This window comes from Theropithecus gelada, chromosome 15, assembly GCF_003255815.1.
Source record: "Theropithecus gelada isolate Dixy chromosome 15, Tgel_1.0, whole genome shotgun sequence".
In the NCBI taxonomy this organism is placed as follows: domain Eukaryota; kingdom Metazoa; phylum Chordata; class Mammalia; order Primates; family Cercopithecidae; genus Theropithecus; species Theropithecus gelada.
In genome coordinates, this window is record NC_037683.1 from 107,227,686 (window position 1) to 107,250,182 (window position 22,497).

The 22,497-nt window shown below is 41.7% G+C and overlaps 1 protein-coding gene and 2 pseudogenes across 5 annotated transcripts in view; 1 reads left to right on the forward strand and 2 right to left on the reverse strand.

The window, feature by feature from the left end:
- ZNF169 (zinc finger protein 169) overlaps positions 1-22,497 on the forward strand; it is a 43,762-nt gene that overhangs the window by 10,683 nt on the left and 10,582 nt on the right. For 3 of the 4 annotated variants that reach the window (XM_025360604.1, XM_025360602.1, XM_025360603.1), the window contains exon 2: positions 8,465-8,552. Coding sequence is in view for 3 of the 4 variants with exons in the window: in XM_025360602.1 (XP_025216387.1) it covers positions 8,520-8,552 (33 nt within the window). In the remaining variant the exon portion in view is untranslated. Of the gene's footprint in view, positions 1-8,464; positions 8,553-16,889; positions 16,974-22,497 lie in introns of those variants that run through there. The other variant, XM_025360601.1, reaches the window with a different exon arrangement.
- LOC112608530 lies at positions 17,507-17,959 on the reverse strand (annotated as a pseudogene). The gene has a single exon (XR_003116005.1). The product of XR_003116005.1 is annotated as a cytochrome c oxidase subunit 5B, mitochondrial pseudogene (transcript).
- Positions 18,391-21,724, reverse strand: LOC112608531 (annotated as a pseudogene).

A 22,497-nucleotide genomic window follows, 5' to 3' on the forward strand; every position in this document is an offset into this window, starting at 1 on the left:
ATTTTTTTTTTTTTTTTTTTTTGAGACGGAGTCTCGCTGTGCCGCCCAGGCTGGAGTGCAGTGGCCGGATCTCTGCTCACTGCAAGCTCCGCCTCCCGGGTTCACGCCATTCTCCTGCCTCAGCCTTCCGAGTAGCTGGGACTACAGGCGCCCGCCACCACGCCCGGCTAGTTTTTTGTATTTTTAGTAGAGACGGGGTTTCACCATGTTAGCCAGGATGGTCTCGATCTCCTGACCTCGTGATCCGCCCGTCTTGGCCTCCCAAAGTGCTGGGATTACAGGCTTGAGCCACCGCGCCCGGCCAATGGGCTTTTGTTACATCCCAGCCTTTGTATAAGGGCACTGGCTTTTAATATTTAACTTAACCGCACAGTCAGTACTGAAACAGTTCTTAGTGATACTTGGCCTGTCACAGTCCTACCAGGGTCATATGAGAATTCTGTTGCCTCACTCTTGCCAACACTGGTATTGTCTGTCTTTTACCTACCCTGATTGATGTTAAATTATTACATTTATCTGGTTTTCTTTTTTTACTTCTTTTCTACTCTTTCTTCACTTTTTGTATTCTTTATATTTCCCAAGTGTTGAATTAAATGGTGAGATGAGACATCCTTTGCATGTTCTTGATTTCAGGGAAATCATTCAATATTTTGCTATTAAGTATGGTATTAGTGCTATGTTTTTGTAGATGCTTATTTATTAAATTGAGGAAGTTTCCTTCTATTGCTAATTTGTTAGGAGTTTTTATCATGAATAACCATTGAATTTTTTCATATATATATATTTGCAACTATTAAGGTGATTTTTCTCCTTTATTTTATTTTATTTATTTTGAGACAGGATCTCACTCTTGCCCAGGCCAGAGTACAGTAGCATGATCATGGCTCACCAAAGCCTTAAACTCCTGGGCTCAAGCAATCCTCCCACCTAAGCCTCCTGCATAGCTGGGACAACAGGCACATGCCACCACGCACAGCTAATTTTTGTGGTTTTTGTAGAGATGGGATTTCTCCATGTTGCCAGGCTGGTCTTGACCTCCTGAGTTCAAGCAATCCACCTGCCTCTGTCCCCCAAAGTGCTGGGACTACAGGAGTGGGTCAGGGCACCTTTCATTTTGTTAATGCAAGTAATTAAATTGCTTTTCAAATGTTAAACTGGCCAGGCTCAGTGGCTCACACCTGTAATCCCAGCACTTTGGGAGGCCGAGGCGGGCAGATCACTAGGTCAAGAGATTGAGACCACCCTCGCCAATGTGGTGAAACCCCGTCTCTACTAAAAATACAAAAATTAGCTGGGCGTGGTGGTGCGTGCCTGTAGTCCCAGCTACTTGGGAGGCTGAGGCGGGAGAATCTCTTGAACCAGGAGGCGGAGGTTGCAGTGAGCTGAGATCGCGCCACTGCACTCCAGCCTGTTGACAGAGCAAGACTGTCTCAAAAAAAAAAAAAAAAAAAGTTAAACTAACGTTGCATTTCTTGGGTGGGCCTCATGTGTTCCCGTGTCATCCTTATAACCTATTGCTGGATTTGACTTTCTATTATTTTTAAAGGACTTTTGCAGGAAGTGTATGACTTTGTCAGGTTTCAACGTCTGGATTATGTTGGCCTCATAAAATGAATTGGGAAGTACTGCCTTCTCTCCTACTTAAGTATTTGACAGAATTTATCTGTAAGCCTGAACTTTTACTTCTGGTTAAAGTTTAAAATCATGATTTTAATATCTTTACAGATGTAGGGCTATTCAAAATTACCATTTTAGTTTTGGTAAACCTTGTGATTAAAGGAATTTGTTCGTTTCACCAATTTGAGGCCTGTCGTTTTTATTTTTAATAAGAATCTCTTATTGTCCTTTTAATGTATGTAGGATCTGTAACAATGTTTCCTCTTTCATTCCTGATCTTGGAAATTTGTCTTTTTAAATTTTAATTTAATCACTTTTCCTAGGGGTTTAGTAATTTTTTTGGAGGGGGTTGTAGGAGCTTTGATCTTCTTATTCTTTTTAAAATTATTGTGGCAAAAAAACCCACATAATATATATTTATCCTCTTAATGCTTTTTTGAGTATACTGTATAATATTAACTATGTACAACAGAACTCTAGAACTGAAATCTTTTTTTTTTTTTGAGACGGAGTCTCGCTCTGTCGCCCAGGCTGGAGTGCAGTGGCCGGATCTCAGCTCACTGCAAGCTCCACCTCCCGGGTTTTACGCCATTCTCCTGCCTCAGCCTCCCGAGTAGCTGGGACTACAGGCGCCCGCCACCTCGCCCAGCTAGTTTTTTGTATTTTTTAGTAGAGACGGGGTTTCACCGTGTTAGCCAGGATGGTCTCGATCTCCTGACCTCGTGATCCACCCGTCTCGGCCTCCCAAAGTGCTGGGATTACAGGCTTGAGCCACTGCGCCCGGCCTAGAACTGAAATCTTTTACCTATTGAATAGCAACTCCTTCTCTTCCTCTTCCCCATCTATTAGCAACTACTATTCTACTTTCTGTTTCTATCAGTTTAATTACTTTAGTATTCATATTAGTGGGATCATGCAATATTTTTCTTTTTGTGACTGGCTTATTTTATTTCGTATAATGTCCTTAAGGTTCATCTATGTTGTAGCATGCGCCAGAATTTCCTTCCTTTTAAAGTCTGAATAGTATTCCATTTGTATGGCTAGACTACATTTTCTTTATCCGTTCATACATTGAATGGATACATCTGCTTCCAATTCCTTTGGATATGTATCTAGAAGTTGGATTACAGGATAATATGGTAGTTCTATTTTTAATTTTTTGAGGAACGTTCATACTGTTTTCCGTAGTGGCTACACCATTTTACAGTCCCACTAACAGTTCACTAAGGTTCTAATTTTTTACATCCTTGTCAACACTTATTTTCTGTTTTTGTGTTTGTGTGTGTGTTTTGTAGTGGCCATGCAAATTGGGATTAGGTGATATCTCATTTTGGTTTTCATTTGTGATGAAATTTGTGATGTTGAACATCTTTTCATATGCTTCTTGGCTATTGGTATATCTTCTTTAGAGAATTGTCTATTCAAGTCCTTTACCCATTTTTAATTGAGTTGTTTGTTACTGAGTTGTAGAAGTTCTTTATATATTCTACATTTTAGCTCCTTATTTGATATATGGTTTGCAAATATTTTCTCTCATTCTGTAAGTTGTCTTATCACTCTGTTGGCTGTCTTCTTTGCTGCAAAGAAGTTGTTAAGTTTGATGTAGTCCCGTTTGTCTATTTTATATTTGTCGCTTGTTCCTTTAGTGTCATATTCCAGAAATCATTGTTAAGACCAACCAATGTCATGAAGCTTTTTCCTATTTTTTTTTTTTTAGGAGTTTTATAGTTTCAGATCTAGGGTTAGCAATTTTAATATTTTTTGCAAACACCCTTTGACTTTTTAATTCTCTATAATTTCATTTCTATTTCATTATAGTTTCCTCTTTATTATTTTCTTTCTTCTTATTTTGTGTTCTTTTTGCTTTTCTTTTTTTAGCTTCTTAAGATGGGAGCTGAGTTATTTTAAATTAAGACTTCTTTTTTTTAAAGCACATTCACTTAAACCTATAACTTTCCTTCTCAGAACTGCCTTATTACCTGCTGTATTCATTTGCTAGGGCTGCCATTACAAAGTACCACAGAATGGGTGGCTGTAAACAACAGAAATTTTTTCTTCACAATTCTGGAAGATTGAAGTCCAAGATCAAGGTTTCGGCAGGGTTGGTTTCTTCTGAGGCCTTTCTCCTTGGCTTGTAGCTAGTCATCTCCTCCCTCTGGAACTTTTTATGTCCAAATTTTCTCTTCTTTTTTTTTTTTTTTTTTTTTTTTTTGACACGGAGTCTGGCTCTCACCCAGGCTGGAGTGCAGTGGCGCAATCTCGGCTCACTGCAAGCTCCGCCTCCCGGGTTCCCGCCATTCTCCTGCCTCAGCCTCCCGAGTAGCTGGGACTACAGGCGCCCGCCACCACGCCCGGCTAATTTTTTTGTATTTTTTAGTGGAGATGGGGTTTCACCATGTTGGCCAGGATGGTCTTTGTCTCCTGACCTCATGATCCACCCGCCTCGGCCTCCCAAAGTGCTGGGATTACAGGTGTGAGCCACCGTGACAGGCCAGAATTTTTTCTTACAATGACACCAGTTACATTGGATTAGGGCCCTTTCTAATGACCTCATTTTTACTTAGTTATCTCTTTAAAGACCTTACCTCCAAAGACAGTGACATTCTAAGGTACTGGGGGTTAGGATGTCAGTATATGAATATGGGAGACAAGGAATAATTCAGCCTGGAACAGCTCCCAGTCACAAATTTGGTAAGTTTTGATAAGTATTAATAGGTTTATTAGAATCACTGAGTTCAGAATATTTTCTCGTATCCCTTGGAATTTCTTCTTTGATTCATATCTCCTTTAGATAAGGGCTGCTTAATTTCTAATTATCAAGGTTTTAAAAAATATCTTATTGTTACTGATTTCTGCTTTAGTTCCATCTTGGGCAAATAATATACAGATGTTCTTTGACTTACGATTGGATTATGTCCCAATAGACCCATTGTAAATTGAAAATATTGTTTAAGTTGACAATGCATTTAATACAGCTAACTAACCTGCTGCACATCAGAGCGAATCTAGTCTATCTTAAATTTGCTCAGCATACTTACATTAGCCTACAATTGGGCAGTCATGTGCCCACGGTGGTTGGGGCACAGCTTGGTTTTGTATATTTCAGGGAGGCATGAGACATCAATCAAATACACTTAAGAAATACATTGGTTTGGTTCAGAAAGGACAAAATCATCTGGCAACACGGTCCGCTATAGAGTATGGGTTATTTACCTTCATGATTGTGTGGCTGCCTTGGAGCTGTAGCTTGCTGCTGCTGCCCAGCATTGCAGGCCCTGAAAATGATTAAAATTCCAAATTTGAAGTAGAGTTTTGAGTGCACATGATGCTTTATGCCTTGTAATCCCAGTGCTTTGGCAGGCTGAGACAGGAGCATCGCTTGAGGCCAGAAGTTCTAGACCAGCCTGGACAAACAGTGAGACCTCATCTCTATGAAAAAAAAAAAAGCCAGGCATGGTGGCACACATCTGTAGCCACAGCTACTCTGGAGGCTGAGGCAAGAGGATTGCTTGGCCCAGCAATTTGGGGCTGCAGTGAGCTGTGATTGTGCCACTGCATCCAGCCTTGGTGACAAAGTGAGACTACCTCTCAAAAAGTAAATTAAAAAGAAGTATGGTTTCTACTGAATGTGTATTGCTTTCACACCATTAAGACATCAAAAACTTGTGAGTAGAACCATTGTAAGTTGGGGACTGTACTCTTTCAATTTTAGTCCTTTGAAATTGGAGATTTGTTTTATATGCCTCAGTATTTCATCTGCTTTGGTGAATGTTTTGTATACACCTATAAAGGACATGTATTCTGTACTTGTTGGGTTTGGTGTTCTGTAAATGTCCGTTAGATCAATACTGTCCAGTAGTGTTTTCCAGATTATCCATTTCCTGACTTATTGTCAATTCACTTTTCCATTAACTGAGTGAGGTGTAATAAATTTTCTTAACTATGATTATGCATTGGTCTCTGTCTCTTTTTCCTATTCTGTCATTTTTCTTCCTGTATTTTCTCTCAGTCCATGGCTTGTCTTTTCATTGTCTTATCAGTGATATAAAATAGGAGTCATGAAGGGGGTCATCCTTGCCTTGTTCCTGATCTTAGTGGGAAAGCATCTAGTTCCTCAATGTGATGTCAGCTGTAGGCTCTGCACTCTCTCTTTTTTTTTTGAGACAATCTCACTCTGTCCCCTAGGCTGGAGTGCAGTGGTACGATCTCGGCGCACTGCAACCTCTACCTCCCGGGTTCAAGTGATTCTCCTGCCTCAGCCTCCCAAGTAGCTGGCTGCCTGCTACCATGCCCGGCTAATTTTTGTATTTTTAGTAGAGATGGGATTTCACCATGTTGGCCAGGCTGGCCTCGAACTCCTGACCTCAAGTGATCCTCCCGCCTCAGCCTCTCAAAGTGCTGGGACAGCAGGCGTGAGCCACTACACCTGGCCTGCACTTCCTTTTTATTTAAGCATAGCCACAATTATTTGCAGAGGACATTGGTTAGACCATTTTTAACCTAACTTATAAACAGTATAAATTGTATTGAACTTAATTTTTTTATGTTATTTATGATAACATTTTAAAAATGTTATCTAATATCTAATCATGTGCAGGTTTCCTCAATTGCCTCAAAAAATGTCTAAACAAGGTTCACACATTACAGTTGATTGGGGTCTCTCTTTTTTTTTTTCTTTGAGACAGAGTCTTGCTCTGTCGCCCAGGCTGGAGTGCTATGGCACGATCTCGGCTCGCTGCAACCTCCACCTCCTGGGTTCAAGCGATTCTTCTGCCTTAACCTCCGGAGTAGGTGGGATTATGGGCGCCCACCACTATACCCAGCAAATTTTTTGTATTTTTAATGGAGATGGGGTTTCACCATGTTGACCAGGCTAGACTTGAACTCCTGACCTCGTGATTCGCCTGCCTCGGCCTCCCAAAGTGCTGGAATTACAGGTGTGAGCCACTGTTCCCGGCCAATTTTTGTATTTTGAGTAGAAACGGGATTTCACCATCTTGGTCAGGCTTGTCTTGAACTTCTGACCTCATGATCCATCCTTGGCCTCCCAAAGTGCTGGGATTATAGGCGTCAGCCATTGTGCCTGGCCAATTGGTGTCTCCTTAATTCTCTTTTTATTCTGTAAGATCTATAAGAGCTCTTTCTATTGAATTTTTTCTACTGTATTTTTAGTACTATTCATTTGTCGAAAGTGTTGCGTATTTTAAAAATTGCAAACATGTTAGTTCACACCACAGAACGTTTGTATCATTTCTTAATGACCGTTCCTTCCATATCCAGAATATCATGATCATACTGTTGACAAAAAGAGTCAAACTCTGTAAAATATTTTTAGAGATTTATTCTGAGCCAAATATGAGTGGCCATGTCCCGTGACACAGCCCTCAGGCGATCCTGAGAACACCCAAGGTGGTTGGGGTACAACTTGGTTTTACATATTTTAGGGAGTCATGAAACATCAATCAAATCTATTTAAGAAATACATTGGTTTGGTTCAGAAAGGCAGGACAACTCAAAGTAGGGGGGAGCAGATTCCAGGCTGTAGGTAAATTTAAACATTTTCTGGTTGACAGTTGACAATTGGTTGAGTGTATCTGAAGACCTGAGATCAACAGAAAGGAAATGTTCAGGTTAAGATAAAGGATTGTGGAGACCAAGTTTTATTGTGCAGGGGAAGCTCTCAGATAGCAGACTTCAGAGAAGGCAGGTTGTAAAATATTTATCAGACTTAAAAGGGTGCCTGGCTCTTAGTTGATTATCTTTTGTATCTGGGAAGGAAGGAAGGAAAACAAAGGGGAAAGGGGATTCTCTATAGAATGTGGATTTTTCCCACAAGAGACTTTGTAGGGCAATTTCAAGGTATGGCAAGGAAATGTATTTTGGGGTAAGACATTTTGATTTTCTTCCTTGTTATGCCACAGTCAGATTGGAAAGTAAGTCATGATATACAGGGTTAAATAAAACTCATCAGATGAGAATTTATGGTTTGTAGGGCACGAATCCCCAGGCCTCTTAGGTAGGAATTTGGGCAAGATAAAAAAAAAAAATATCAGAGCTTTGTCCTCAAAACCTAACACTATTAACAATAATTCTCATCACATATTGAGTTGTCTCTTGCAGTCCGCTTTTCTCATTCATTTGTGCAAGACAGGATCCAGTCAAGACCTATACTTGTCATCTGAAGAATGATTTATCTCTTAAGAAATACTTTCATTCAGAAAAAAATCTACCCCTACTTCTCCCTTCTTAAAAATCTCTTCATGAAATTGACTTGTTATAAAACTAGGTCAATTACTGACTGCCTGTTCCTAAATTCCAAGTCGCATTTCAAATTTCGGTACCTAATTTTTGATACGTGAGTGGAGGGAAGGGTGCAGCCAGGGTCATATAGGATACTCAGGTTATGGCGTCCACCCTGCTTCATGTCTCCCTCAAAACCGGGAACTCCTGCTTTGGACTTCCTGGAACCTGTCCTTTGGCCTCGGTAAATGTGGATGGGATGCTTTTGTTTTCAGTATGTTGAGGCTTTTTATTTTTCAACATGCATGCTCATTTGAGGGCACTCTGAGGCCTTTTTCTTTTAATGGAGTCCACACAAAGTCTCAGCCAGCTGCTGGAAGATGGGGGCTCCATTCCCCAACTAGAGTTTGGATGTGAACCTGTTGCTGGCTCAGCTCTGTGGGCTTTATTTGAAAGACACTGGCTAAGAATGGGCTTCACTAATGCCCTCTGCAACCTGCCTTTGTTTCTTCCCTGTTCCCCTACTCCCTGCTGAATTGGGAGGCTGGACAGCGTGTGAAGGGTGTTCTTCCCAAGTACCTCTCTCACTTCTTATCTCTTTCCCCAGATTTGCCTCTGCGACTTGCCTCTCCTCTAGGAAGAGCACTCCAGAGAGCAGGCAGATGGCGCCAGGACTCCTGACAACCAGGGAGGAGGTAAGTCCTGAAATTTCTTCCTAGCTATTGCAGGAAGGATTCATAATAGTTTCTTGTCCTGAAGGCTGCCTTCTTGGCATTAGGCAAAGCCTATCTTGATCTTATAGGTGTGACTCTTCTTATCTGGGACTTTCTCTCAGTTTTATTTGCTACATTTATGACTCAGGTATTTACCAAGGAGTTAACTGTGACCATCACATCCTGGGCAGTTAAAATAAAAATACAGGACATCCATGCTTACGTGCCCAGTGACTCCGAAGGCCTACAAAAGTATAGTGGCTCACACCTGTAAACCCAGTACTTTGGGAGGCCGAGGTGGGCAGATCACCTGAGGTCAGGAGTTCGAGAGCAGCCTGGCCAACATGGTAAAACCCTGTCTCTACTAAAAGTACAAAATTAGCTGGGCGTGGTGGTGGGCGCCTGTAATCCCAGCTACTAGGGAGGCTGAGGCAGGAGAATCACTTGAACCCAGGAGGCTGAGGTTGCAGTGAGCCGAGATCACGCCACTGCACTCCAGCCTGGGTAATAGAGTGAGACGCCATCTCAAAAAAAAAAAAAAAGTATAAGAAGGCTCTCAAAAGACAAATTGTCTGATTTGCCCCTGAAGGGTTTTGCAAGCTGAAGAGTTAAGGGAAGAGACTGCTGTGAAAATGGCACAGGACAGTGGCGCATGCCTGTAATCCCAGATACTGAGGAGGTTAAGGCAAGAGAATCGCTTGAGCTCGGAAGGCGGAGGTTGCAGTGAGCTGAGATTGCGCCATTGCACTCTAACCTGGGTGACCGAGCGAGACTCCATTGCAAAAAAAAAAAAAAAAAAAAAAAACAGAAGGAAAATGGGGCAGGAATCCTATCCCTTCTCAGAGACGAGGTGACTGGCAGGCTATCCCTCATCCTGTGGGAAGCTTTTAACAGCCGGTGGTCTTTGGCCACATTAGTCTTCTGTGTATAGGTGAAGGCTCTAATCTGCTATTTCTGTGTGGTGCCTGGATAGATTTAGTTTTGCAGGCCCGTACTTTATAAAGTGGGTTTGCTATACTTGAAAATTGGAAGATTATGCTTAAAGGTCCAGATTGCCTCCTTCTCTGAAAATAGATTATTCCCCACCGACTAGGCAGCATTTGAACTTGATGTAACTGAATGGAATGAACACTGACAACAGAAATGGCTGTCAGGCAGGGCATTTTTGTATTGATTTTATCAATTAACAAAATATTTATTGTCATTTTTGCTAATTCAGTTTTGCTTTGTGCTATAAATATGTCAAGTGTAGAATGTTTTTGAGAGATCTGTATGTAATCATATTCCGGGGCTCATGGTGGATATTTGCATGTTTCTGGATACATTAAAAATGGTTTTGATTTTATCAGACTGTCACTGAGAGCTGTGAGTCCCTTATTTGTTACACTTTTGAGAGAAATCTGTAACACCTTTGAGAGAAAATATGTATGTAGCACAGGCAGTTCAGGATTTTTTTCCAAGGTAATAGGAGACTTTTTTCTTCTGTATGCTGCACTTTACTGTGTATATTAACAGAGAATCATTCCTGCCAAACATGGAATACTGGCTTATGTTTTCTGTCCTTACTCTTTCACTTCCTGTGGAATCTTTAGCCCTAAACCTTATCTGTCTGTGACCAACTTCTCTCAATATACATTTTTGTTTGTTTGTTTTAGCCATTTCTTTGTGTTAGAAACAAAATGCTTGTTCCTCAGTGCTGCAAAGAAATAGCACTCAAATGTAAATTTGATTTTCTCAGCAAGGCAATTTTTACTTCTATAGAAGGGTACATCTCGCGAATGGAGTAATGGTGAGAGCACACCTGGACAAGGGAGGGGAAGGGGTTCTTATTCCTGACGCAGGTAGCCCCTACTGCTGTGTTGTTCCCCTGTTGGCTAGGGTTGGACTGTACAGTCTAAGCTATTTCGAATTCACTATTTTAAAGAGAGCAGGGGTACCAGCCAGAGTGGTTGGGTGGGTAGTTTGGCGGGAAGGGCAGTTACTCAGGATGATTCAGGCCAGAGCAGGTGACCAGGGGTGACTCAGGTCAAAGCAGGTGACCAGGGGAACAGATGTGAACTACTGATTATAACTGGTGGGAAAGTTGTTTACTGAAACTAGAGGCAAGGGGGCGAAGAGAACCAGGAAGTTAAACTTCAAAAAGGAGAATCAAAGAATAAGAGAGCTGAACATACTGACATACTGATTCTATGAAGAGAAACTTGGAGTTCACTATATCTAACATTTGTGAAAATTTGATGAAAAGATATAAACATCTAAGAGGCTTAGCTTTTTTTTTTTTTTTTTTAGACGGAGTCTCGCTCTGTCACCCAGGCTGGAGTGCAGTGGCCGGATCTCAGCTCACTGCAAGCTCCGCCTCCCAGGTTTACGCCATTCTCCTGCCTCAGCCTCCCGAGTAGCTGGGACTGCAGGCGCCCGCCACCTCGCCCGGCTAGTTTTTTGTATTTTTTAGTAGAGACGGGGTTTCACGGGGTTAGCCAGGATGGTCTCGATCTCCTGACCTTGTGATCCGCCCGTCTCGGCCTCCCAAAGTGCTGGGATTACAGGCTTGAGCCACCGCGCCCGGCCTAGGCTTAGCTTTTTAAGACAAAGCTTCCGTACCTAGAATAGTGTCTCTTAGTCAAAAACTACTCATTGCATAAAGGGAAAGAGGTTTGTTTGTTATGATGCATGTTATTTTAAGCATTGAAATTATGTATTTTATGATTTTTAAAATTGCATTTCCTGGTACTTTGTTATGCATCAGATCTGAATTATGTAGAAGAACCTGACCTATATGTAACATGACATTTAGGCATTTTTCCTAAGGGCTTTTGCCTGAGAGGAGAAATTGTAACATGCATTATAGTTGTAACACAGAAAGGGAGCTGGTAAGCACAGTATGTGAGCTAATAAGAAACTAATTAGCACCCTGCGAACCCAGAAAACCTGAGACAGGTCTCAGTTAATTTAGAAAGTTTATTTTGCCAAGGTTGAGGATTGTCAATGAAAAGAGTCAAACTATGTAAAATATTTTTAGAGTTTTCTGAAACAAATATGTGTGACCGTGGCCCATAACACAGCCCTCAGGAGGTCCTGAGAACATGTGCCCAAGGTGGTCGGTGTACAGCTTGGTTTTATGTACTTTAGGGAGACATGAGACATCAATCAAATACACTTAAGAAATACGTTGGTTTGGTTCAGAAAGGCGGGACAACTCAAAGCAGGGGTTTCCAGGCTATAGGTAAATTTAAACATTTTCTGGTTGACAGTTGGTTGAGTTTATCTAAAGACCTGGGATCAATAGAAAGGAAAGTTCAGGTTACGATAAAGGATTGTGGAGACCAAGTTTTGTTGTGCAGAAGAAGCTCTCAGATAGCAGACTTCAGAGAGGAAGCAGGTTGTAAAATGTTTCTTATGGGACCTAAAAGGGTGCCTGGCTCTTAGTTGATTATCTCCTGGATCTGGGAAGGAAGAAAGAAAGGTAAACAAAGGGGAAGGGGATTCTCTATAGGATGTGGATTTTTCCCACAAGAGACTTTGCAGAGCAATTGTAAGGTATGGCAAGGAAATATATTTTGGGGTTAAATATTTTGATTTTCTTCCTTGTCTCATAATGTTATGCCAGAGTCAGATTGGAAAGTAAGCCACGATATATAGAGTTAAATAAAACCCATCTGATGAGAATGTATGGTTTGTAGGGCATGACTCCCCAGACCCCTTAGATAGGAATATGAGCAAGATAAAAAGAATCAGAACTTAGTTCTCAGGATGCTCCCATGACAGCCTCAGGAAGTCCTGACAACATGTGCCCGAGGCGGTTGGGATACATCTTAGTTTTATACATTTTAGGGAGACATGAGACATCAATCAATGTATGTAAGAAGTATATTGGTTCAGTCTGGAAAGGTGGAACAACTTGAAGCAAGGGCTGGAAGACTTGAAGGGGGGTTCCAGGTTATAGATAGGTGACAGGGACGGTTACATTCTTTTGAGTTTCTGATTAGCCTCTCCAAGCGAGGCAATCGGATATGCATCTATGTCAGTGAGCAGAGAGGTGACTTTGAATAGAATGGGAGGCAGGTTGGCCCTAAGCAGTTCCCAGCTTGACTTTTCCCTTTAGCTTAGTAATTTGGGGGCCCCAAGATTTATTTTCCTTTCATAACCCCTTCATTAAATCTTAAATTTTTTTTAAATGTTTGTTTTGTGCAGGAGACTTTGTTGGTTTAGGAACAATGATACCTACAGCATAGCATCAATTTGTATAAGATATTTGGTTTGTTTAGGGGTTCACTCCGCATTAGAATTAAAATGTAAAAAAATTTTTTTGTTGAGATATAATTCACATACCATACAACCCAACCATTTAAAATGTACTATTCAGAAGATTTTATTATATTAACAAAATTGAGTGACCTTCACCTCATATTTTCATCACTGCCAAAAGAAACCTCATACCCATTAGGAGTTATTCCCCATATGCTCCTCTCCCAGCCCCTCCCACTGATCTGCTTTTTGTCCTATGGATTTACTTCTTCTAGATATTTTATATACATGAGGTTATACAATTTAACAAAAACGAAACATGTATCATAAAAAATTACAGAGTAAGGGCTGGGCGTGTTGACTCATGCCTGTAATCCCAGCACTTTAGGAGGCTGAGGCAGGTGGATCATGAGGTCAGGAGATCGAGACCATCCTGGCTAACACAGTGAAACTCCATCTCTACAAAATTACAAAAATTAGCTGGGTGTGGTGGCATGCACCTGTAGTCCCAGCTACTCAGGAGGCTGAGGCAGGAGAATTGCTTGAATCCGGGAGGTGGAGGTTGCAATGAGCCGAGATCATGCCACTGTACTCCAGCCTGGGCAACAGAACAAGACTCCGTCTCCAAATAAATAAATACATACATACATATGGAGTAGGGAAATCCAGACCTCTGTCCTTCCCCAAAAGCAACTAATGAGCTGGCAGAAACTGTCAGAATCAACTTTTGTAAAATTCTGGAATCTTATCAAAACTGGAGGACTTGGTGAAGAAATAAGCTGCTGCTTAGTGGTGAGGGAGTACTGTAGCATTTCAGACTGCCTGGCTGCCGTCCAGTTGCCTCTCTCCCACCTGTCCATGAGGAAGCCCAGGCACAAAGACTTTAAGTCAACTTTTTTTTTTTTTTTTTTTTTTTTTTTTTTTGAGACGGAGTCTCGCTCTGTCGCCCAGGCTGGAGTGCAGTGGCCGGATCTCAGCTCACTGCAAGCTCCGCCTCCCGGGTTCACGCCATTCTCCTGCCTCAGCCTCCCAAGTAGCTGGGACTACAGGCGCCCGCCACCTCGCCCGGCTAGTTTTTTGTACTTTTTAGTAGAGACGGGGTTTCACCGTATTAACCAGGATGGTCTCGATCTCCTGACCTCGTGATCCGCCCGTCTCGGCCTCCCAAAGTGCTGGGATTACAGGCTTGAGCCACCGCGCCCGGCCAAGTCAACTTTCTTAATAAGCACAAAGAACCAAGGAAACCATGGACATGGAACTAGAGTATATGAAGTCAACAATTTTCGACAGAGAATATCAGGTGGATCACCTGAGGTTGGGAATTCGAGACCAGCTTAGAAGCAGAGACTGGAGCCTCACTAGACACTAAACCTGCTGGCACTTTGATTTTGGACTTTCAGCCTTCAGAATTGTGAGAAATAAATTTCTGTTCTTTATGAATTAGTCTCAGCAAATTTTTTTTTTTTTTTTTTGAGATGGGGTTTTATTCTTGTTACCTGGGCTGGAGTGCAATGGCACGATCTCGGCTCACTGCAACCTCTACCTCCCAGATTCAAGTGATTCTCCACCTCAGCCTCCTGAGTAGCTGGGTGACACCTAACCCAATGCCCGGCTAATTTTTGTATTTTTAGTAGAGGCAAGGTTTCACCAAATTAGCCAGGCTGGTCTCAAACTCCTGACCTCAGATGATCTGCCTGCCTTGGCCTCCCAAAGTGCTGGGATTACAGGCATGAGCCATTGCACCAGGCAGCAATTTTTTTTTATAATAGCAGGAATGGACTAAGTCATCCACAGAGAAAATTGTTAGCGCTAATGAATTAAGCAAAGTTGCAGGATACAAAGTAAACACACAGAAATCTGTTGTATTTCTGTACATTTACAATGAACTATCTGAACAGGAAATTTTAAAAAATTGTAACAGCATCAAAAAGAATGAAATACTTAGTGATAAATTTAACCAAGGAAGTAAAGACTTGTTTGTAGAAAACTGCAAAATACTGCTAAAAGAAATTACAGAAGACCTAAATAAATGGAAAGACTTTCCATGCTTGGAATGAATTAGAAGATTTAATATTGTTAAGATGGCAATACTACCCAAAATGATCTATAAATTTAGTTCAATGCCAATCAAAATTCCAATGGTGTTTTTATCAGAAATAGACTTAGACTGAAATTTATATGGAATCTCATGGTACCCTGAATAGCCAAAACAATCTTGAAAAAGAAAACAAAGTTGGAGGACTCACACTGCCTGAGTTTAATGCTTACTGCAAAGCTATCATAATGAAAATAGTGTCATACTGGCATAAGGATGGATACGTGTGGATCAGTGGAATAGACAGTCCTGAAAAACATCTCACGTATATAGTAAATTGATTTTTTTTACAAGGATGGATGTGGAGATCATTCCATCAGAAAAGGGCAGTGTATACAAATGGTACTTGGACAACTGGATGTCCACAGTCAAAAGAACACGCTTGAGATAAATGAAAGAATTAGAATGCCTCAGCAAGGAAATAGAAGGTTTTCAGAATAAGTATATGGAAATTTTAGAACTGAACTAAAAAGCTAGGGGATAGACTTACCAGTGTATTAGCAGTAACGAAGAAATGAGTGAACTAGAAGATAGAACAGAGAGAAAATAGAGTGGAAAGAAAAATGAATAGAGCCTCAAGAATTGTGGGAGTACAACAAAAGATATAATATTTATGTCTTTGGAGTTAGGTAGGGGAAATAAAGGAGGGAAGGGCTGAAAAAGTACTTGAAGAAATAATGGCCAAAAGTGTCCCAAATATGGCAGGAAACAAACCTACAGATTTTAAAAGCTCACTGAGTAAATTTGGAACATGATGAACCCAATAAATCTATGTCAGAATACATTACAAGTAAACTTCTGAAGACTAAAGATGAAGAAAATCATCCTGAAAGCAGCCAGATAAAAATTGTGTTACTTATAGGAGAAAAACAATTTGAACACCAATGGATTTCTCATCAGAACTGATAAGAATTGACTGGACGCGGTTGCTCACACCTGTAATCCTGGCACTTTGGGAGCCTGAGGTGGGCGGATCACCTGAGGTCAGGAGTTGGAGACCAGCCTGACCAACATGGAGAAACCCTGTCTCTACTAAAAATACAGAAAATGAGCCAAATGTGGTGGTGCATGCCCGTAATCCCAGCTACTCGGGAGGCTGAGGTAGGAGAATCGCTTGAACACAGGAGGAAGAGGTTGCAGTGAGCCAAGATAGCGCCGTTGCACTCCAGCCTGGGCAACAAGAGTGAAACTCTGTCTCAAAAAAAAAAAAGACAAAAAAAACCCTATAGCTTACTGTGCCTAAAGTGTATAAACAATGTGGTTTATGCTGAGATTTTAATATGTGCTCGGCAGAGGATGTCTGTTGACTAGCCCCACTGAGACTTCGGGCACTGAGGTTCTAATGGGTTTCTCTGATAGACAACATTTAACGTATCACAAATTATTACTGAAGAATTACAGAGTCATGTGTGACTCTGTTGAGAAAGAATTCTTGGCATTTTGTGTCTGGTTTCCTCCAGACTTGTCTCTGAAACCATTTCCCTTTTCTGATTTTGTTTTGCATCCTTTCGCTACAATAAGCATAGCCATGAGTATAACTACATGATGAGGTTTATGAGTCCGTCTAGTGAATCACCATACTTGGGAGTGGTACTGGAGTCTTATACGGTTTGGTTCTGTATCCTCCCTCAAATCTCAAATCTCAGGTTAAATTTTAATTCTCAGTTTTGGGGGAGGGTCCTGGTGGGAGGTGATTGGGTCAGGGCACTGGATTTCCCCCATGCTATTTTTGTGATAGTGAGTTCTCACAGATATGATGGTTTTTTTTTTTTTTTTAAGTTTCAATATTTTATTCAAGTTTTTTTTTTTTTTAACTGATATTAACTACAGCATTTGAAGGGGTAGAGTTAATTCCACATAAAATGCAAGACACTAAAATGTACCCATTAAACTGCTAAAAAACAAACTGAGTGGTGAGAATACGACAGAAGTCCAGTTTAGAGTCTGAGTGTTGTCACCATGTGATTACAATCACACAGACTCTTCCAAGCTTCCAGCTGGAGCTCCTGGAAGCTATTTCATACGCTGGTGCAAGGGCAAAGAAACACAACACAAGAAGAGGAGTAAGTCCTAAATTACTGGTTTCATCACGTCTACCCTCTCCACCCCAAAATGGCAGAAAAGACACAGCGAACCCACCCTGCAGTCCTTTTGGTGTAAAAGAGGTGAGGATGAACTGGGGTGGGAACAGGTCATGACGCTGTGTCTGAAAAAGTCCCTTTCAGGGGAGTTTGTACACACAATCAAGCAATGAGCCTCTCATCAATTAGGATTGGGAAACCAATGTTCCATTCTCAGTAAATCACAATTTCATTCATTTACTCAATATCAATTTACGAAGTACCTACATATTACCAGCTTCTACTTACAGCTATTTCTAGATAAAAAAGAAACTTGGCATCTCAGAGGGGCCACCATGTTCCCTCCAAGTCTACCACTGAAAGAACCTTTTTTGAATTGGGTTTCTTCTGTACCCCTGAAAGGGTAACATCTTAAAGCTGAATCATCTTTTTTTTTTTTTTTCCCAATGCAACAGCTAGTCTTTACTGGAAAGAAGAAACTTTACAGCACATTTTGAGTAACTTAGTACAGGCGCTCAGTGTGCCAGCCGGTGGGGCACCAGCTTGTAATGGGCTCCACAGCGGGGGCATCACTGGGCCTCGCCTTCATGCAGCCAAAACCAGACGACGCTGGTATTGTCCTCTTCACAGATGCAGCCCACTATTCTCTTGTTGGTGATGGAGGGAACTAAATTAGGGTCTTCCTTGGTGCCTGAAGCTCCCTTTGGGGGCAGTATATTGTATGGGTTCAGTCCCTTCCTTGCAGCCAGCATGACCTCCCTCTCCAACCCAGTCGCCTGCTCGTCATCGGTGGGAATACCACCTCCAGATGCCATGGAGCGCACCGCAGCCACGCCACTGGGGCCGTGAGCCCTCAGGGCCTGCGCGGCCAGCGCTCCAGCTCTGCGAAGTAACCTTGAAGCCACCGCGTCCTCGAGTAGCAGCAGCAGTTCCGGAAACAAGCTGCGGAGACAGCAAAGCTGAATCATCTTTAACTTGGGGGTCTAACATGATATATAGCAATACTTGCATCCTAGACATACAACATTAAAAGATACACTAAATTCTGAAGGTTGCTATACTGCAAAATTCTTTGTTTGTTTGTTTAGAAAGGGAGTCTCGCTCTGTCACCCAGACTGGAGTGCAGTGGCGCGATCTCCGTTCACTGCAACCTCCGCCTCCTGGGTTCAAGCAATTCTCCTGCCTCAGCCTCCCGAGTAGCTGGGACTACAGGCACGTGCCACCACACCCGGCTAATTTTTTGTATTTTTAGTAGAGACAGGGTTTCACCGTGTTAGCCAGGATGGTCTTGATTTCCTGACCTCATGATCCGCCCGCCTCGGCCTCCCAAAGTGCTGGGATTACAGGCATGAGCCACCGTGCCCGGCCAAAAATAGTTTAAAATTAAACAATACAGTGTTCATTTATGCTTGAAATTCCAGTTTTCAACAAGCTTGTGACCACCAGCATTGACATTTTTGCCATCCAGGAGAGCTGACAGTGTCAGTTTGATACCTGGCTTTAGGGTCTGAGTGTATCCTAAACCTCTCAGGCTGGAGTTGTTCACTTTAGCTGAGAAGCAGGCATCGGGGTCGATCTGATACTTGGCTGCTATTCCGAAGCTAGTGTTACTGTTTCCTGCTGTCCAGGTGAGATTGACAGTAGTCTCCAACTTGTTCACCTTCTGGTAAATGGAGCTGCCAAACTGTCCTATCATTCACTTTAGTGTGAAGCTGGAATTCATCAGTCTTGTAGCCAACTGCACTGTTGCTCTGGGTCACTCGGGACTTTGCATTCTCAAAATTCATCTGGTAGCTGGCCAGCCAGCCCTCGTAACCCAGCACCAGAGCACCCTGGATTGAGGGCCCAGCAATGTCAAAATCCATGTCTCAGCCCAGGTTAATGTGCTCCTGCTTGTACCCTGTCTTGATTTTAGCATTTTTTCCCCAGTGTTAGGTGAGAAGGATGAATTGAAAGTCACCTTCAGTTCATGTGAAAGCTGATCTTCCACAGTAACCTCAGTGCCTGGTGTGTTGTCAGTGTTCTATTTCTCTGTAAATGTCAGGCCATATTCAGTCCATCTGTACTTGGTTTCCAGACGGCCTGTCACTTTGGTGGTCTCACTGTTGGCTGAGCCTGAGCTTGTAAATTCCAATCCATTCTTCTCTTTTGTTTTCAAATCAAGTTCTATTAAGCCAAATCCATAGCCCTTGGTGAAGACATCCCTGGCAGATTTTCCAAGATCTCTTACATGGGTGGCCCAGCCATCTTTTCAGAGGTGGCGGCAGCAGGCTCAGAGGCAGCTATGGCAGGGGCTGTGGTGCGGAGGCAGATTTCCCTCATGCTCTTTTTGTGATCATGAGTTCTCACAAGATCTGATAGTTTAAAAGTGTGTAGCACTTCCCTCTCTTGCTTGCTCTTTCTCCTGCCACAATGTGAAGATTTACTTGCTTCTCCTTCATCCTTCCACCATGATTGTAAGTTTCCTGAGGCCTCCCTTCCATGCTTCATGTACAGCCTGTGGAACTGTGAGTCAATTAAACCTCTTTTTTTCATGAATTACCCAGTATCAGGTAGTTCTTTGTAGCAGGGTCCCCTGAAACAATCAGGAAGAAAAGAACATGGTAAGGAAGACGTATAGGGTAAATGTAGTAGGCATCGCTATTCTACATGAATTTTCTAAACTTGTTGATGGCGGAAGCAAAGATTATCGTATGATCTGATGTGGATTTGAATGTATATAGAGGAAATACTTAGGAAAATTATGTTTTTAAACAGAAAGAGTAAGGGGATGTAATGGGAGGTAAGTTCTGTACAATTATTCAAACTGGTAAAATGGGCCAGGTGTGGTGGCTTATCCTCTAATGCCAGCACTTTGTGAGGCTGAGGCAGGAGGATTGCTCAAGCTCAGGAGTTTGAAACCAGCCTGGGCAACATAGTAACACCCCGTCTCTAAAAAAAAAAAAAAAAAAAAATTAGCCAGGTGTGGTGATGCACACCTGGTCCCAGCAACTTGGGAGGCTGAGGTGGGAAGATTGCTGTAGACTGGGAGATTGAGGCTATAGTGAGCCATGATCATGCTGCTGCTCTCCAGCCTAGGTGTCAGAGTGAGACCCTGCCTCAAAAAAACAACAAAATAGCAAACTGGTAAAATGATGACACCAGTAAATTATGATAAGCTATATGTGTGTAATGTAGCACCTAGAGCAACCACTTAAAAAGCTATACAATGGCTGGGCATGGTGGCTCACACCTGTAATCCCAGCACTTTGGGAGGCCAAGGCAGGGGGATCACCTGAGGTCAGGAGTTCAAGACCAGCCTGGCCAACATGACGAAACCCCATCTCTACTAAAAATACAAAAATTAGCCGGGTGTGGTGGCAGGGGCCTGTAATCCCGGCTACTCAGGACGCTGAGGCATAAGAATTGCGTGAACTCGGGAGGAGGAGGATGCAGTGAGCCGAGATCGTGCCATTGCACTCCAGCCTGAGCAACAGAATGATACTGTCTCCAAAAAAAAAAAAAAGCAAAAAGCTATACAATGAAATACACTAAGAAACACTGTAGGCAAATCAAGACAGAACTATAAAAAAGTTTGAGTAACCCATGAGAAAGTTGTAAAGAAAACAAAGAGGCAAAAAGCCCAGAGAACAAACAGAAATAAAACTTAAATGACAGACATTCCAACCAATAAGAACAGAATACGTATTCTTTTCATGTGCCTTTGGAAACATAGACGAAGATAGACATATCCTGAGCCATAAACCAACATAAAGCAAAAATTTCTTTTGTTAAAACATTTTTTTCTAATTTAAATCATGTAATGTCGGTCATATCAATAGGCTAAAGAAGAAAATTAATTATTTTATCAGTTAATGCAATAGGAGTTTGGCAGAATTCAACAACCATTTGTAAACAAAACTGTCAGTACAATAGGAACAGAGGAGAATCTTCTAAAAATCTACAGCTAACATTCTTTTTAGAATTTTGGTAATACGTAACACAAAATTGACTGTTTTATAACCTTTTACAATTCAGTGGCATTAAGTACATTCACCATGTTGTGCAACCATCACCACTTTCCAGAATTTTTTCGTTATCCCACATAGAAATTGTATATCCATTAAACAATAACTCCTCATTCCCACTCCCCCCAGTCCCTGGTAACCTCTGTTTTACTTTGTCTATGAATTTGCCTATTTTCGGTACCTCACATAAGTGGAATCATACAATATTTGTCCTTTTGTGACTGGCTTATGTCACTTGGCATATTTTCAAGGCTTATCTCTTAAAAGCATCCATCAGAATGTCCCTCCTTTTTAAGGCTGAAAAATGCTCCATTGTATGTATATACCACATTTTCTTTCTTCATTCATTTTCATTCATTCACATTTTCTTTCTTCATTCAGTTGATAAACATTCAGGTTGTTTCCAGCTGTTGTGAACAGTACTGCTATGAACATCGGTGTACAAGTGTCTGTCTGAGTCCCTGCTTTCAGTTTTTGGGGGTATATTCCTAGGAATGGAATTGTTGGATCAGATGGTAATTACATGTTTAATTTTTTGAGGAACTGCCAAACCGTTTTTCATAGAAACTGTATCGTTTTACATTCCCATTGGCAATGTGCAAGTTTCCAATTTCTCCACACCCCACAAAAATATGTTTTTCTTTTTTCTGGTAGTGGTTATCCTGTTTGTGGAACAGTATTTATTTTTTATTTAATTTATTTTTAATTAAAACTTTTGTTAAACATCTACTCTTGATTCTGGTCTATGGAACGGTATTCTTTTTTTTTTTTTGAGATGGAGTTTTGCTCTGTTGCCCAGGCTGCAGTGTAGTGGCGCAATGTCGGCTCACTGCAACCTCTGCCTCCCAGGTTCAAGCAATTCTCTGCTTCAGACTCCCAAGTAGCTGGGACTACAGGAGCACACCACCACACCCAGCTAAGTTTTGTATTTTTAATAGAGATAGGGGCTGGGCGCGGTGGCTCAAGCCTGTAATCCCAGCACTATGGGAGGCCGAGACGGGCGGATCACGAGGTCAGGAGATCAAGATCATCCTGGCTAACCCAGTGAAACCCCGTCTCTAGTAAAAGATACAAAAAAATAGCCGGGCGAGGTGGCCAGCGTCTGTAGTCCCAGCTACTCAGGAGGCTGAGGCAGGAGAATGGCGTAAACCCGGGAGGCGGAGCTTGCAGTGAACCGAGATCCGGCCACTGCACTCCAGTCTCGGCGACAGAGCGAGACTCCGTCTCAAAAACAAAAACAAAAACAAACAAACAAACAAAATTTAGTATTAAGCCTGCCGTTGTAACTTGATTCATAGCCATTTTTTGTAAGTGTTTCACACGTGCCAGAAAAAGTATATTATCTGTTTGTTAGATGTACAAATCTCCATATATCATAGATTGAGCTTATTAATTACATTATTCAGAATTTATAAATCTCTGCTTGTTTGTCTGCTTGATTTATCAGTTTCTTTCTTTTCTTTTCTTTCTTTTTTTTTTTTTTTTTTTTTTTTTTTTTT